The sequence below is a fragment of the Pan paniscus genome, chromosome 7 (genome assembly GCF_029289425.2).
Source record: "Pan paniscus chromosome 7, NHGRI_mPanPan1-v2.0_pri, whole genome shotgun sequence".
NCBI lineage: Eukaryota > Metazoa > Chordata > Mammalia > Primates > Hominidae > Pan > Pan paniscus.
Genome location: NC_073256.2, coordinates 80,341,896 through 80,358,480, shown reverse-complemented (window position 1 = coordinate 80,358,480; position 16,585 = coordinate 80,341,896). Strand labels below are relative to the sequence as shown.

The following is a 16,585-nucleotide window of genomic DNA, read 5'->3' as shown; positions in this document are numbered from 1 at the left end:
AATATTAGTCAAAACTAAGTTTAGGTCTCATTGATGAAACTGATCAAGCAGCATTTATAACATGACTTGTGTAAGACCAATAAAATCAGGCAGCTGATCATTTGTTTTTTATCGATATTATAACTAACAATTTCATAGAGTAAATTATATCAAACAGTTGATTTAGTTTCCCGGAGATCTCCTTAGTCACAGGTACCTACCTATGATGACGGGAAACAGAATAGGAAATAAATACAACAGATTGTAACTTAACTATCAGGCAGTCATACAGGCCTTGCAAGACACAATTCCTTCAAAAAATTGCTCACCAGGATGCAAAGGCGTACGAATGATATAATAGGCTGGGCGCGGTGGCTCACGCCTGTAATGCCAGCACTTCGGGAGGCCGAGTTGGGCAGATCAAGAGGTCAGGAGATCAAGGCCATCCTGGCTAACACGGTGAAACCCCCTCTCTACTAAAAATACAAAAAATTAGCCGGGTGTGGTGGGGGGCGCCTGTAGTCCCAGCTACAGCCTTGGGAGGCTGAGGCGGGAGAATGGCGTGAACCCGGGAGGCTCAGCTTGCAGTGAGCCGAGATCGCACCAGTACACTCCAGCCTGGGTGACAGAGCGAGACTCCGTCTCAAAAAAAGAATGATATAATAGACTTTGGGGACTCAGTGGGGGTACCCAGGGGGAAGGGTGGGATGGGATGAGGGATAAAAGACTACATATTGGGTACAGTTACATTGCTCGGGTGATGGGTAAACCAAAATCTCAGAAATCACAACTAAACTTATCCATGTAACAAAAAACTACCTGATCCCCAAAAACTGTTGAAATAAAGTTGCTCACCAGAAGTTATGCATTTATCCATACATACTGGAGAAGCTCAGTAAACTCATGTCTATGATTATATAAGAATCACTGAGTAAGAGAATAGAAAGAAGTAGTGCAATCCATGCAGTCAACTTCTAGATTCAGTAAATAAACCACCTGTATTCGAATAAGAATGATTTGATTTTTCTTTTGTTGTTTTGTCTTTTTTTTTTTTTTCCTTATAGGAGACCCGGTGAGCCTCCATTGATAAAAGGTTGGCTTCCTTATCTTGGAGTGGTCCTGAACTTACGAAAAGACCCCTTAAGGTTCATGAAAACACTTCAAAAGCAACATGGTGACACTTTCACTGTTCTTCTTGGTGGTAAGAAGCACTTCTATTAATACCTTATATATGTCATAATTTTTCACTTGTTCTTTAATGTCTTTCTGTTTTTCTCTAGGCAAAATGTAGAATATTTGTATATTTTTATTTTATTTTGTAGAGCTAATGTGAAAGAAAACTATTATTTTTAGTTCAGTGATCCTCACATTAAAAATCAAATTATAGAACTCTCTTCATGGTACTTAGGGAACCCTTCTTTCCAGCCATCACCTGTCATTTTGGTTTGGTTTAGTTTGGTTTTAAGAATGGTAGAAAAAAAAATATATATATAACTATACAAAAGCTAGAATGTATTTTTTAAATTAATGCTCTTTATTTGTAGAGCAGTTTTAGGTTTACAGAAAATTTAGTAGTTCAGAGAGTTCCCATATACCCCCTCCCCCCAATCACAGTTTCCCTGATTGTATCTATGTAGTATATTTGTTACAACTGATGAACCAATATTGATCAATCATTAAAAATCCATGATTTATATTACAGTGTACTCTTTGTATTGTGTAGTTCGTTGGGTTTTCACAAATGTATAATGACATGTATCCACCATCACAGTATCATATGGAGTAGCTGTACTCTTCTAAAAATTTCCTGTGCTCCACCTATTCATTCTTCTTCCCCTGCCTCTGAGTCTCCAGCAACCACTGGTCAAGAATGTATTTTTCATTTTAAAACTTTCATTGCACTTCAGACTTTAATAAAGTACCAAAACACCAAGAAAAATGAAGAAAAAAACAGCAGAATTGCTACACACCCCAAACATTCTAGGACTGGGAGGAGAAGCTAGACTGTTCCTAGTTCACAACCTTTTTTAAGACCCAAACTATGTAGCTGTATCAGCTATTGATTGCTGAGTAACAAATCCCCAAAAAGTTTAATGGTTTAAAATAACAACTGGTCTGGCCTGAGTCACTTGTGTGGCTTTTCTGGACTCTGGATGGGAACTGGATGATCCCAGATGGTCTCATCACATACCTGGGTGGGCTGCCTTGTCCACACGGTCTTTCATCCTCAAGAAAAGTTTCTTACATGGCAGTTAGTGTCTCAAGGGAGTGAGAGAAAAAGCTTCAAGGTCTCTTGAGGCCTAGGCTCAGATATTGCAAAACCTTACTTCCACCACATCCTATTAGTTAGACCAAGTCACAGTGCAGTCCAGAATCAAGGGCAGGGAAAGAGACTCCACCTCTTCCTGGAAGGAGTAGCAGAGTCACGTTGCATGGGGGCACATGTAGAGAGATGGAAGGAATACATCATAGCTATCTTTGTATACAATCTTCAACATCAGTTTATGGCCTGGGCTAGCTATTCCCTCTCTTTGCTTTTGCATGTCCTGTCTGTGCTCTGTAAGCTGATCTCTACACACTAGATTACCCACACTCCTTTGCTTGTTGAGTGTTGCCAGTGGCAGGAAAAGAAGAGGCTGAGTCTCACTCCCCACTCTCACTGGGGCTCTGGTAACACAGTTCACTCTCCTTCCTTCACAAGGTAACTGAAGATCCAGTATAATCTCCCTTAGATCCCCATGTATCTACCAAATGTACCTACGTTTCTCAATGATTTACCATGTTTTCTCCAATTTCAAAGAATGTTCAAGACACTCCATCTCCCTGTCCCCATGACCCTTTCTTCTTGCCGCCTCTGGACTGGTACATCTAGATTCATTCCTCTCACACATGCATCTTCATTTTTGTCTTTCTTGGGCTCTTACCATCACTTATAACCATGCTTAAGGTTCCCCTCTAGTTACTTTCCACTTTTCTTCTTTTCTTTTGCATTCAGCTCTTTCAAGAGAGTTGCATATATTTGCTATCTCTAGTTGCATATCTCCTAGAGCCCTCCTAACTATAACCAGACTTCAGCCTTGCTGAAGTGATTCCCTGGTCCACCTACCTAGACCTCTCTACCTGGTTTGACAATGCTGATCTCTTGTTCCTTCCTGAAATACTCTGCTAGTCCTTTACTCTCTATACTCCCCCTTCTGGTTCTTTATCTAAATCATCTACATGCATGCCTTTTTCTTAGCTCAACCCTTACATCTTCCTTCAACCAGCCTTGGAAGTTTATGTTCTATTCTTAGAGAGCCAGTAATTTTTTTCTGCCTGTAACTACTTTGCTGAGGGTCAGAGGCAACGTTTGGAAACTACAGTGACTTAATTTCAATGCTTTATTGTGCAAATAATGCATTTTATGCATTATTATGCAAATAATGTATTTTAATGCAGTATTTGGGAGAAATGATCCAACTGGAGGAAATTATCAGCATGATTGAGTTCTCCCATGGACAGACAGTATCAGTTTCATCACAACTTACTCCTTTGCCTGGAAGCTGGCCAGTCTGAGGCGGGTGGATCACGAGGTAGGAGTTCGAGACCATTCTGGCCAGCATGGTGAAACCTCATGTCTACTAAAAAAAAAAAAAAATACAAAAATTAGCTGGGCATGATGGCATGTGCCTGTAGTCCCAGCTACTTGGGAGGCTGAGGCCAGAGAATCGCTTGAACCTGGGAGGCGGAGGTTGCAGTGAGCCGAGATCGTACCACTGCACTCCAGCCTGTTGACAGAACGAGACTCCATCTAAAAAAAAAAAAAAAAAATTGTATGCATTCTGATTTCAGAAAAATTGAAATGGAAAAAAATCATGCATCTTAGAGGAATTATATTATATACAGTAGTCCTCATGAGGCTCCCCAAGATCAGGTCTCCACCAGCCTTTCCAGCTCAGTCTCTTGCTGCTGCTCGCCTTGTGCTTCACACACCATGAATGCACCATGTTGTTTGAAATTTCCTCCTCACATGCCATACCTGGTGGGGACTCTGGGTTTTCTTTATCTTGCTGTTCTTTCTGCCAGAATGTTATTGTTTACCTGACTGACATGGACTCAACTTTTGAGGCCAGAGTCACACATTGCTTCCTCTCAAGAGCCTTTGCTGACTCCTCCTATATTTGGTGCCTCTTCTCCAGGGTCGAGTTACTCCCAGTATCACTTCTGTAGGAGCATTTAATACATTGTGAAGTTATTACCAACTGACTTATCTGTCTCCCTTCATTGTTCTGTTAGCTTCTCTATTGTCAACATTTAGTCTAGAGCTCAGAACTGATTCTCAACGAATATTGGATGGGGAAGCCCCTAATTTCTTAGAGCTGATGAAACACTAGAATACTGTACAGATAAAAGCCTGAGCTGGTGCTTCTCCTCTAAGTGAGCCTTGGGCTTTATGGTACCAAAACTATATTGTTCACTTCAAAAGAGTCATTCTTACTTTAAATAATTAACACTGGTGTTTCTAATGAATAGATAGAACAAGTGATTGAAATGTTCAGTTTTTCTTTTTTTAATACCAATGTACAAAAATAACCTAAGATGATTATGCAGAAAGTTGTGGCAGATTTGAATCACTTTATTCACTTTTCAAAAAAATAGCCAATTTCTGCTGATGCTTGATTTCTTAATCTTAGGTACCAAGAAGCTTGCTGAATTTCTAACATCTGAATAATTTGACCATGGTTATGTTTGAACTCAACAGTAGACAACCACAGTTAAATGTGCACGATACCTCCCTTTTGCTTCTTACTAGAATTTGAATAAATTCCTGTCAAGAAATCCTGTTAATGTATACGGTTCTAGTGATCAGTTTGCAAAGTAGCTCATTTAGAAAATGTGAAATGAAGAACAAAGTCTTCCGCTCTTGTCTCATAATGTGATTTCACTGAGTATATGTTCTTGCATGATGAGCAAATGATTGTCATCCCCAAAAGTCTCAAGGGACACGGATGTCATCTTAATAAAGAAATTAAAAAGTACATCTTTTCATGAGAAACCATGTAAATTCTTGACCTGTCGCAGAAAATAGTTCTCTAATTGGTTTTGTGTGGTGGTGCAGCGGAATCGTTTTCCCTAGATGTCACCCTAGCAAAGCACCACTGTACATCATTGTCAGCAGCTAGTGAAATCTTCCTAATAAGCGGGGGGATATGTATGTACATGTGGCCATCCTCATAAAGTACAAAGTTGACTCATATTTCACTCTTCCAACCGATATTTTCAGCTTGAGATTAAAAACTTCTATTGTAAAACAAGCTAAACACAGAGATGAAAAGCTTCTAATTATGAAAATTGTTAAAATTCAAATTTGTCTCTTCTTTTTTTAGAGATAGGTTCTCCTTTTGTCACCCAGGCTGGAGTGCAGTAGCATAATCATAATTCACTGCAACCTTAAATTCCTGAGTTCAAGTGATCATCCCACCTTGGCTTCCTGAGTAGCTGGGACCACAGGTGTGTGCCACCACACCTGGCTAATTTTTTTTAAGGTTTTTTGCAGAGGTGGGGTCTCCCTATGTTGCCCAGGTTGGTCTTGAACTCCTGGCCTCAAATGATCCTCTGGCCTTGGTTATATATTTTTTACAGGACATTTCTATGCCAAGCAGCCAATTCTCATGGATATATATACATATATATATATATATATATATATATATCTTTGTATAGCACCAAATATATAAAATGAAAACACCAAAATTCAATTTATAATGACCCAGATGTCAAAACTTTTTGTTTGACATTAGGGTGAATGACTGAATTTTTAAAATACATTTACCAACATACTTTGAATTATGTAGCTTTACCTTCCTAAACAATTAATTTTAACGGAAGTGGAAAGGCTACTGAGGTGGTAAAGTCTCTTATGCAGCTTATACAGGAATGCTACAGTTAATATTGTAAGGCCAGTTAGCTCCTAAAAAGGGAAGAGAATGAAATGATTGGCAAGGAAGATATCAAAAATTTTGACCTGACTTCAAATTTACTGCATCTAAGAATGATTTATATTGTATTTTTCTTGCAGATATCAGCCCCACTTTGACATTTATATTTTAGACAAATGCAGACTTTGAAATTCTTTAAATCAATATTTCATATCAACTGCTGACAGCATTCTCTTCTCTTTGGAAAACATGGCAAAGGGTATTGTTTTTACCTTGTGATCTTTGTAAACTAGGTAACATGCCTGCTGACACTGGCCATTCATTTACATAAAATCACCCTGGAGCAAAAGTTAATGTTGCTGCAAGAATACACGGCCTTCAGAATACCTTTTCAGAAGATTTCCTTTGTTAAGAAATTTAAATTCATTTTGTGAATGTATATGAGTTTTCCTAACTGTCTGATTAAAGATCACAAAGAAACTCTGGTTTTGCATCTCACATTAGCAGATGGTGGACAGATGGTTTAAATTAATATTAATTTTGGAAAACTTAGCTTAAATTGTTTATACTGAAGATTAAAAGTTGGAAAGCCAGCTAACATCTCCAGGGTTATTAGTACTTCCAAACCCACATGAAAAGTAAAATCCGGAAAATCAAAACGTCTTCTTCTGAAGCAATTCACATCTCAATAAAAAAGATAGTAGGTAAAACACAATGCCTTGATATTGAAGGACACTGAAATAAGAATGAGAAAGAGAAAATACAGATCCTAGAGTGAAAAGAGCCTTGAAAGGAGTGAGATTAGATCTACAAACAAATGAAGTTAACAGTACTGATTTTTATAAAGAACTGATGTACAAACAACTGCTTATATATTTAAAAACAATTTATTAGTAATTGGTTGCTAACTTGAACCATTTTGTCCACATTCAACTTTTATTCCTTTTATTTGAAATTAACCTCATTGTTTTTTCCCATACCCTTATTCCCAAGAGGATGGGGATAGGAGAGAGGAGGAAATAGAGACAGAGGGAGAGAGAGAGAGAGAAAGAGAGAGAGAGAGAGAGAGAGAGAGAGAGAGAGAAAATGAATGTGTGTATTTGTAATGATTGTAGACAAAACAAAAATTGTAACATGTATACAGCCTCTACTTCAGTAGGCCCAATAACAGGTAGCTCATGCTGTCATGTCTGAATATATTTTCTGTTTCCATTTAGATTTAGATGAATATAGAAAATTGTAGGAAAAAATTCAAAATATTCTCTAAATATTGTGTGTTTTGCTAACTGAATCTTTTATATACTCTGGTAATATTAGGGAATAATTTAAAATAACCCCAAAGATATTTAGCAAAATCCTTTTATTTAGTGAAAGGAGAAAAGTATGAATCACCACCTGTGAAAATACACAACTTTGCCTAAAATTATATCTTTTGCAAAATAAGAAAATTGATTTTTTTCAATTATTTGACAGGCAGATGCTGGCAATTTTATTTAATTAAGCTGTGATGGTAAAGCAGGTGTCATAAAATATGCCTAAATTGGGTTGAATCCTTTTTGCTCTCCCCAGAGCACATACACACACACAAATTTAGTTTACCTTGTAGAAGACAGCTTTGGGATCTGACCAGAATGAATAGCCACTTCTAGCTTTACTGGCATCCTAGATCCACTCACATTATTGAATTAATCAAGGGGAAAATGAGTGAATAAAATTTAAGTCATCTGAGTCATTTTTAGAAAATAAATCACAGCACATGTATATTCATGTATATTAAAAACTTGTGTTTCAAAATTGTGAAACAAAAACATATTTATCTGTTTCTAGGATTAGGTTGAAAATTATTTCAAAACTTTATTTGAAATATCTTGCACCAAATTGAATTAAATTTCTATGATGCCGTTTGAGTTACCATAAATAACAAGTGAGAAGTTGTTCCGCTAACAAAGCAACACACACACACACAGACACACAGACACAAACAGGAATAATGACATGAAGACAATAAATAAGTAGATGTTAACGTTTTTAGGATCATCTAAAGTTTATGCCTGTTCTGTAGAGGAAAGACATTAAATGTCATTATTGATTACTATCTGCTTAATATTTCTAATTAGAAGGAATCTTAAAACAGCACTCTAGTGAGAAGACAAAGAATAGTGCATGGTGAGTAACTTCTCATCAAGGGTCTGCCTCTGAAAATGGCAGCATGATCTTGACCCTTAACATCTCTTGACTTTCTTCAGCTTTATCAACTGATAAATGCAGATGGTAAACAAGCAATTCTCCAAGGTCTCTGCCAATTTTGAGAGACAGACTATAGTAGACTGTGTCCTTCAAGGTGCATCCTTATAAGAATCACTTGAGGACCTTATCAAAAAGGACACTGGTAGGACCCCCTCCAAGCCTTCTGAATCAAAATCTTGCAGGAATCTGTATTTTTCGCAAGCATCCCAAGTTTTTAAATTGATAAGTTTGGGCAACACTGATATGTAGAAGAGATAAATGTCATCACCTCAAAGAGACCTTGGTGATAACTCCAGGCTGACTGAAGCAGACTCTACTTTCTGCTTTCCTTATGCTGTGTTTCACCCCTGCCATATCACAATCCATAGGGATGCAATGATTTCTATACATAATTGTATCTCAAAAAGAAAGGGATCCAACCAAGTTTCCAGATCTTAATAAATGTGGTGAATGGTGAATGACTTCCTGAAGGAATGGATGAATGGATGTGTTCTAGTTTGGAATCCTGTGTCAGTCACAAGTCAATATGTGACCTTGAACATGTTATTAAATCTCCCGCATCCATAAAAGTGAAAATGCTGGCATTAGTGGATTTTTGCTAGTGTTGAATTAGACATTTATTTGTGAGTACCTGCTCCATACAGTATGGTCATTTATTTGAGTTAAAATTGTTGTATTTGAACAAAACTCAGATGACACCTAAGCATGAAAAAGCTCTTTATGAAGTATAAATACTCAGAAATGGAATGGCATGTTGCCAATTTGTTTTCTGCTTTATTGAGGGAAATATATGAGAAGTATTTAAGTCAGGGGATTATGAGAATATTTAAAGGATATTTAAAGTGTTCAGGTACTTTAGTTAAAATAAAAATTGGAAGAGTAAACCATCTTTGCAAAGGTTAGTAAGAACTTCAGGATATTTAACTTCACGTTTCTAGAGTGTTTTCCACCATCTTTCAAAGGAAACATGTAGTGTACCTTCGAATGAAATGGATTTGTATTAAACTTTTTGCCTTAGTTATTAGGGTCTTTCTAATTTTGATTAACATATTTGTTAATTTGTGGTGTTTATTTCTGTTTTATTAACAAACAAACTCATATTTTCTCTCTCTTTTTTTTTTCTAGGAAAGTACATAACATTTATCCTGGACCCCTTCCAGTACCAGCTAGTGATAAAAAATCATAAACAATTAAGCTTTCGAGTATTTTCTAATAAATTATTAGAGAAAGCATTTAGCATCAGTCAGTTGCAAAAAAATCATGACATGAATGATGAGCTTCACCTCTGCTATCAATTTTTGCAAGGCAAGTCTTTGGACATACTCTTGGAAAGCATGATGCAGAATCTAAAACAAGTGTTTGAACCCCAGCTGTTAAAAACCACAAGTTGGGACATGGCACAACTGTATCCATTCTGCAGCTCAATAATATTTGAGATCACATTTACAACTATATATGGAAAAGTTATTGTTTGTGACAACAACAAATTTATTAGTGAGCTAAGAGATGATTTTTTAAAATTTGATGACAAGTTTGCATATTTAGTATCCAACATACCCATTGAGCTTCTAGGAAATGTCAAGTCTATTAGAGAGAAAATTATAAAATGCTTCTCATCAGAAAAGTTAGCCAAGATGCAAGGATGGTCAGAAGTTTTTCAAAGCAGGCAAGATGTCCTGGAGAAATATTATGTGCACGAGGACCTTGAAATAGGAGGTAAGAACTTCTGAATGAGCACTTGCCTAAAACAAAATCATTTACAATAGATCTTTGAAATAAAAAGACAAAATGGCGACCTTGAAAATTTTTTATGCTCTTTCTAATTGGCTAATGATAAAATGTTTTACTCTGATATAACCCTCTATAATTGATTTTTTTTTTTTTTTTTTTTGCTGAGGTGGTAAAACAAGATACTTAATGGTGATAATGAGAAAGAGTATAACTAAGCTGCATTTACTCCTCTTATCTCATCCCCCACCACACCGCCCCCCCATACACATTACATTTTAAACTATTCTCATTAAGCAGAAAATTAGACTTCAGAAGCCTATTGGTTCTCATTAGCATGCACTGATCCTTGGCTGGGTCTGTGTCCTAACATCTTTTAATTAGCACACTGCAAATCTAATCAGTGTAATAAACGCTATTAATCTTCCTTTTCACTTATTTTCTCCCAGCACATCATTTAGGCTTTCTCTGGGCCTCTGTGGCAAACACTATTCCAACTATGTTCTGGGCAATGTATTATCTTCTGCGGCACCCAGAAGCTATGGCAGCAGTGCGTGACGAAATTGACCGTTTGCTGCAGTCAACAGGTCAAAAGAAAGGGTCTGGATTTCCCATCCACCTCACCAGAGAACAATTGGACAGCCTAATCTGCCTAGGTAATTTATTTTTATCTGTTATGAAGAAAAGAAAGTACCTCTCTGCAAACTCGGTTTATCACTCATAGCTGTTTACCAAGAGGTAGAGGACACAGCTGCCTAATTGACATAATAACACCCATTTACATCAATTATAAATTATGTAGTTTATAGCCGTAGATACTCTCATTGCATGTAAACATTAAGGCCTAGGTAATTAACTGTGCAAGGTATGCAAAAGGCTAAACCAAAGCTTTACAATTATTTGAAAAAAAGTTTATGCCTATTAAATCATTTGATTCTGAGCATCTGTTGATGTGCTAATGCTTTCCAACACTGCTGCACCATCTTGTCAAGAAGTATTTAGGGATTGAAAAGGAAAGTATTGCAAAAAAGGCACCCTGTGTGCAAATTGTATTTCTTCCCTAAAATGATGTCTATATTTTCAAACACAGGTTAGACGTTTTATGGAGTGTGTGATTCTCAAAAACACAGAAAAAAGTTTTCCATTGGAAGTTCGTGATTTAAACCCACAAAAAAAGAAAAGAAGGAAAAAATAGAAAAGAAGAAAGGGAGGAGGGACAGAGGGAAGGAAGGAAGAGAGAAAGGGAGAAAAAGAAAAGGAAAAGCAACAACTACAAACTATTCCTGTGAAACATTGATATTTTATAAAATACTCACCGACTCGTGAGATATACATGGTCACTATTTCAAGTATGTTTGAGGTTGGTAGTGACTAAGGTTTTTTTCTATTTCTACATAGGTCTGTACCTCAATGACTGGAGCTTTTAATCGCAGCAGATTTCGTTTAATTAGCACACTGCAAATTAAAGATTTCGTTCCCCTTTACTACTTTGAGAAGGCTGTTCACTACCATTCCCTGATTGAACTTCTACTGCCAAAGTTAAATTCCATACCAATGAGCTATTCTCTATTCTCTCTGTATTGACATTTCATCCTGCGGTATCCTTTAGGGTACAATATTCCAAGTTTCTTTAGACAAACGCAGGAACAAATGTTCACATATTTCTGTTTCTTTATTCCTTTGACAATGTAGGTGAGCATTTTAGCCTATGTTGGTCTCAATTTTTTATCTTTTAAATATGAACCAGGTTCTTTAATGGGACCTTTCAGGAGCAAAAGTCCTCCCAGGTTTGGTCAATGTTCACCCTCAGTGGCCATTGAGGAAAATGCCCCAAGTGTTCTAGAGATTGTTCTCACTTCTCAGGCTAAGGCCCATTGAGACAATGCCAGAAAGCATGCCTTATACTAGCAGTCAATTTGGAAGTTTGTAGTTCGTGTCTTTAGCATAGGTTATCAAATAAATTTTATATTTTCTTTTAAAAAAATCTCAACATTACTAAAATACAAATATTCTTTTATTTTTCTTTGCAGAATTATTGGGGAACAAATTCAGAAAATTTGTGTAAAATTTTGGGTAGTTGCTCCACTTGGATACACAGTATTTTCTGGCATATTGATAATTTCTATGAAGATCTAGGTTGCATTTCCCATATATTCAAGCAGTTTCCATTGCATTTTATGAATAAGATGACGCATACTGGGAAGTAAGGCAAATACACTAAAAGGAATATGTGTTTGTATTCTGTATAGTTATTACTCTTAAAAAAGTAGTTGTAATTCATCCACTCTTTTTACTTTCAACTTTTTGCTATTAAAAAATCATTTTTAAATTTCAGTATTAAAGCAGAAACATTTAAATTTATTAGACCAGAAAAAATGGCAGATTCTAGAGCTATAATTTGAATCCATTTAAGCCCATAGCTAGAGCTAGAGATTTTCACTGTTGGATCCCTCATAAATTGACAAGTCTCCTATCATTGACAAATGAATAAAAACAATAAAAATCCCAAGCAAGTTTAGATCCACCTGGATAAAGGCAGTACCTTCAGCAGCCTGGATGGTTCATCACGACCTTGGTTACCAGCAGAGGCCAGTGTTGTTCATTACGAGAATTTAAAATGATGGGGCTGTTTGTGATCTAGAAAATAGTGTGTATTTTTTTCTTTCAAAAGATAGAAGGTTTTATGCAGATCAGAGCAAACTTATATGTGAATTAGTTACACAACAAATAACCTCTGCACATAGTCATAGCTCAGTTGTATTTCTCTATATCGAGAGAGCATGAAGTATATGTACAAAGGCAAGACTTACACAGTTAAATATTTACCATGTGCCACGTGGTATGTGTGTATGTGCTTATCCTTCTTGTCTTCTTAAGGAAAGAGTTCTATGTATTTTAAATTCAATGTCTTAAAAAAAAGTTTAAACTTTTATCATTATAAGAGGAAAAAAGATTACAATGATAAAATGTTTGCTGTACTTTTTACCAGGAAGGAGGATTTGGGCACTATTACAGTAAAGAGAAAAGAGGTTCTTCTTTTTACAGAAATTTTGCATGTCAGCACACTTTGATTATAAAGCAGGGTGAGAAGAAACGTTAGACTGCCAAAGTCTGTTTAAGTAATTTAAAGCAATCATCTGCTGTAAGAGGTTATGATAGATTTGTCCTTTTTTCAATGCTTTTGAGAATCTCTCTTTAAAACTATTCTACTCTTATTTTAGGCAAAGAAAACACAACTCTATATTTTATATATTTATGTATCTTGTTAAGATTCTGCTTATGACCTCAGTAAAACATTTTATCTATTAATAATTAGTTAAGATCTCTATAATTACATTTAACTGAAAATTTAAAATAAGTAGATATAAGGTTTCAGTAACTGTTACTTGGGGCTTAAATCTCAATAGGAAAAAAATTGCTGATAGAATGGAAGTTTGAGAAACTCTGAGAGAAAAGTAAGAATTTTTCAGTTATCTCAGAAAAAAATCTGGGGTGGAGGTAGGATTTAGAACTGCGGGTTTAGATATAGGAAAAAGAAAAGTATAAAAGATAATTCAGAAAGAGAAAGATAAGAAAAAAAGATAACGCAAGCAGTAAGAGCTCTCAAAATTGGAATTTTGATAAATCAATTGCAAATAAGCTTGATGAATACCACTTCTTAATGGTTTATTTGAATAATGGATAAATAACTTAGTATAATGGTACATGGTATAGGCTCAATAAATGTTATCTGTTGTTATCACCAAAATGACATTTAACCTCTGCAATGTCCCTATGTAGTTTATATTGTTTTCTTCATTTGCAATTATTTATGAACATCATGCTCAAGTCTACCTTACCTCACAGGAGCGCTCTTTCGATGACTCACCAGTGAAAAGAGCAAACATACTCTGGAAAGTCAAGGTAAATCAGAACTGCCACATGACTCAGGTGAATTGTAGACACCTAATGTTGTTGAGTGACGTATCCTCAAATTGAGAAAAGTTGCAAACATGGTCCAGGTGAGGGATGTTAAAGTAAAGGGAGATGCCTTAAAACTGGAACTGGGCAAAATCTGTAATACTTTTTTAAAAAGAGAATATTAAAAATTATAACTCTAGAAGTATGAGCTTGCAGTGAGTCCACATCGAAATTTGATGAAAGATTTTGAAGCCGATTGTGAGTAGTTGGTGTGGGAGGAGAATACAGAAAGGAAAAAATTAAGGTCCTTTAATAACAAATAATAATGATAATTGGATGCAATCCATGTTAAATATATTAACGATTTCAATATTTCAAAGCAATCTTATAGACATTGTTTCATGTCATCAGCACCAGGATACTCTGGAGGACAGTGACAGCTATTATTTTGTCACTTTCACAGATGAGAAAATTCTCAGGGTGCTAAATACCCCGTCTAAGATCATGGAGGTGATTAAGAAGAAAGGCAGGTCTTTAACTCAGGTTTTCTGACCACGCCCGTGCTTTTCCCCTCAGGCCTGTCTGATACCAGAGCCCTTGAGATCTTTTTTCATTATCCCAGCTGAGAGCGGAGAGGAATTCTTTGTATCTCAGTTCTACAAAGCCAGGCATGATGTGCATGTGGACAAGATCAGGCAACATGGGCCAGAGGATCATACAGTTGGCTGAATTTTTAGCTTCAGGATAAGATATTATGAATGATAATATTAATAATTATTATTTGAATTTTGCCTGCCACTGTGTTAAGTGTTTTATGTATATTAGGTTATTTAATTGTCAAGTATTATTTTTATTCAATTATTGAATAATGAGGTTCAGAAATGTTGCTAAACTAATGCAAGTCATACAGCTAGATAGTGGCAGAACCAGAAGTTGATGCCAGATCTAACTTTAATGCCTACCCATAATGACTGTCGCCTCAGACAAAAATGCTCTAGAAATGGACTGGAGACCTTGACCAGTATTTTTTATAAGATATATATTACTGATTCTCAAATGCAGTTGGGTTTAAGGGTAAGGATAGAACTAGAGGTTCACATTAGAATCTTCTGGGTGTTTTTTTTAATAAAAATGAACTTTTTATTTTAGAATAGTTTTAGATTTATAGAAAAGTTACAAAGATAATAGAAAGCATTCCTATATACCCCCCACACAGTTTCCCTTACGAACGTTTTACATTAGTGTGATATGTTTGTAAAGATTATGGGTGTTATTTTGAAAAAGCTCGTTCAAATATTATAAAATAATTGTGTATTCAAAAGCTTAAAAGATTACATAATTCAGACAGTAGTGAAGTTTTGCAACATCCTCTCTTCTAATGAGGATTTACAGAAGACATAACTTTATTTAGGAACTTCTAACTGGAGGAAGTGGGTGAAGCATCTTCCACAAAGAAGTACATCAGAAACTCAGGGATGTAAATAGTGAAAATTTTATATCTAATATAAGGAAACAGCAGTTAAAAAGTGAAAAATACTGATTTCGATGTTCATCGGATTTTCAACTCAGCACAAAGCTAAGGTGGTTAGATAATATAAGGAATGCTGGAAACAGAATCTGAAAGGATTGAAAAGCAACTTTAATTAAAATGCAAATTATTGTATTTAGATCTAAATATCAACTTTGTAAGAATAGGATGAGAAACATGTGACTCAGCAGAAAAGGGTTTGAAGCAATGGTTCTTAGCTTTGATTGCTCATTGGAACCACCTGGGAGGCTTTAAACACTTTGCATATCTTGCCCCACCCTTAGAGATTCTGATTGCATTGGTCTGGGGTGCAGACTGATGGCTTTAAAAAAAGCTCCCTAGGTGATTCTAATGTGCAGCCAAGATTCAAAGCCTCTAACTGAAAGGTTTTAGTTAATGCAGTGGTTCTGATTCCATTAGACTGGAATGGGGCATTTTTTTTTTAAGCAATCCCAGGTGATTCTAATGGCCATCCAGGGTTGCTGATAATCTCTGGCATATCAGAAAATTTAAAACAATAGTGATATTATTTCAAAAATCTGTTGCTCACCTGCTCCCAGGAAATAGTAATAGAAGCATGGTGTCTAGGGACATAAATTAATAATTCTGTACTTTTCCAACTAAAATAGTACACACCTAGTTGTGCCAAGTCTTAAGAGGCACATTGACTAATTGAATTCATCCAGCATGGCAAAGGCTAAACACCATATCATCTCTGATACACAATTAGAAAATGGCATGATAGTTGTCTTTACATACTTTGAAAGGGTTGTTATGTGGAAGAATGATTAGACTTTTTTGGCCGGTGTGTTTTATAAAGGGTGGAAATTAAAAGGAGGAAAATTTCACCTCAGTATGAAAAATGGCTTTCTACTAAAATGGGCTTTCTGAATGCTATCATTGGAGTTATCCAATTAGAAAATGTGTAGTATCAAATTGCCACAGGAGTAGATTTTAAGTTTTCTCACCACAAATAACTGATCAGTATGTGAGGTAATTGCATATGTTAATTATTGGACTTAACCATTCCAGAATGTGTGCGTATTTCCAAACATCAAGTTGTACACCATAAATATATCCAATTTTTATTTGTCAATTAAATAAATAAAAGCAACTGTGCAATATCTTCAGTAGGATCTTGGGAGCATTCCTGTTTATATGTATTTTCCAACTTTGAACTTCCTAGATTGCATTGTCCATGAAGGCCAAGTCCATGTGCTGTGTTCCTTTTTCACACCAGCAGCAGTGGCCCAGTGCTCCAAGCAGAGTAGGGCCTTAACAAACA

The 16,585-nt window shown here is 35.9% G+C and overlaps 1 protein-coding gene across 3 annotated transcripts in view; it reads left to right on the top strand.

Moving 5' to 3' along the window:
- CYP7B1 (cytochrome P450 family 7 subfamily B member 1) overlaps nt 1-16,585 on the top strand; it is a 207,487-nt gene that overhangs the window by 172,840 nt on the left and 18,062 nt on the right. For all 3 annotated transcript variants that reach the window (XM_003831378.6, XM_055116599.2, XM_034966160.3), the window contains exons 2-4: nt 1,044-1,180; nt 9,270-9,860; nt 10,322-10,528. In XM_003831378.6, the coding sequence (XP_003831426.1) occupies nt 1,044-1,180; nt 9,270-9,860; nt 10,322-10,528 (935 nt within the window). The remainder of the gene's footprint in view (nt 1-1,043; nt 1,181-9,269; nt 9,861-10,321; nt 10,529-16,585) is intronic.